Raw genomic sequence first — 1,696 nt, 5'->3', positions numbered from 1 at the left:
GCGGTGGAGGCCGCCTAAACAAAACCCTAAACCCTAAACCCTTAAAGCTAAACCCTTTCAGCAGAGACAGCAGAGCCGATGGGGTTTAGTATAACTCAACCCCTCCCACAAACCCTAAACCCTAAACCCTAAACCCTAACAAACCCAAACAAAAGAAACCCCAATAGAGCATCGTAAACCCTAATTAATAAACCCTTACTAACAAAACCCTAAACCCTAAACCCTAAAACAAAACCCTAAACCCTAAACCCTAACCAACAAACCCTAACTAATAAACCCTAACAACCAACAAACCCTAATTAATAAACCCTAATAAACCTTAATTTATAAATCATAATAAACACAAACCCTAGGGGCTCTAACAGCACCTGAGGGCCCCCAAGTTGCTGCAGAGGGGGCCCCCAAGAAGGCCCCCATCAAAAGGCTGGGGGCCCCCCTAGGGGCCCCCCTAGGAATTCCCTATTGGGGGCCCCCCTAGGGGCCCCCCTATTGGGGGCCCCCCCCACGGGCCCCCCTATTGGGGGCCCCCCTATTGGGGGCCCCCCTATTGGGGGCCCCCCTAGGGGCTGCGTATGAACCCCCTTGGGGGCCCCTTGCTGCGGTGTGTGGTGCTACGGTGTCTGCCATAGAAGAGGGAAAGGAGAAGCAGCAGCAGAAGGACCAGTGGACCAGCCTCCTCCTAAAGAATCTTGCTGCTGCTGCTGCTGCTGCTGCTGCTGCTGCAGTGGAAGCTGCGGCTGCTGCTGCTGCTGTTGCTGCAGTGGTAGCTGTAGCTGCTGCTGCTGCTCGTTAAAGAGCTGCTGCTGCGGGAAAAACGGCCACAGGTCCTGGGGCTGCTGCAGCATCTGCTGCTGCTCTACCTGCTGCTGCTGCTCTTGCTGCTGCATCTGCTGCTGCTGCGTGAATTGCTGCTGCTGCGTGAAGGGGAAGTTTTGCTGCAGCAGCGGCTGCTGCGCTGTCGGGGGCATAAACATATGCTGCTGTTGCTGCAGCTGTTGCTGCTGTTGCTGCAGCAGCTGCTGCTGCTGTTGCTGCTGCTGCTGGTGCTGCTGCTGGTGCTGCTGGTGCAGCTGCAGCAGCTGCTGCAGCGGCGGCAAGTTGGGGTTTATTTCTTCTTCTGTGATGGGGGGTGTAGAGTCGTAAGAGGGTACGGGCTGCTGCAGCAGCAGCCCCTTGTGCTGCTGCTGCATGCGTTCTGCTGCTTGTTGCATGCATGCAGCAGCAGCAGCAAGATCTCTGACAGCAGCAGCAAGTCTTTTTAAATGTATATCTTTTGCTGCAGCAGGTAAATATATTTCTGCTGCTGCTCTACCCAGCCACAACGTCTCCAGCAGCAGCACACCCATCGCTCTTATATATTTTTTTGTTTTTTCTTTTTCTCCCCCCAGCAGCAACAAACCCAAATACCTTATATCCTTAGCAGCATCTTCCTCAACCACAGCCAGTACATCTTCTATAAACTTATTCACTCCCGCTACACCACCAGGGGGGCCCCCCCCGGGGGCCCCTACCCCCGCGGGGGCCCCCTGGGGGGCCCCCTGGGGGGCCCCCCCCTTTGGGGGCCCCTGGGGCCCCCCCCCTCCACGCCCTGAGGAACCAACGGGGGGACCACCGAAGGGGGTTGGGGGGCCCCCCGGGCCCATTGGGGGCCCCAGGGGGGCCCCCCCTATAAGGGTTTGTTGTTGGTTTATGTTTG

General features: G+C 56.9%; 1 protein-coding gene across 1 annotated transcript; it reads right to left on the bottom strand.

The window, feature by feature from the left end:
- Positions 1-611: 611 nt before the first annotated feature.
- EMH_0010550 (uncharacterized protein) lies at positions 612-1,643 on the bottom strand (the record flags this gene model as incomplete). Its single annotated transcript, XM_013498988.1, has 2 exons — positions 612-1,236; positions 1,408-1,643. The coding sequence occupies 2 exons, from the start codon at positions 1,641-1,643 to the stop codon at positions 612-614; spliced, it is 861 nt and encodes a 286-aa protein (XP_013354442.1).
- Positions 1,644-1,696: the final 53 nt, after the last annotated feature.

This window comes from Eimeria mitis, genomic scaffold (genome assembly GCF_000499745.2).
Source record: "Eimeria mitis Houghton genomic scaffold, Emh_scaff389, whole genome shotgun sequence".
NCBI classification, from domain to species: Eukaryota; Apicomplexa; class Conoidasida; order Eucoccidiorida; family Eimeriidae; genus Eimeria; species Eimeria mitis.
Note: the sequence above shows the minus strand (reverse complement) of the source record. Positions and strands in the feature narration are given on the sequence as shown.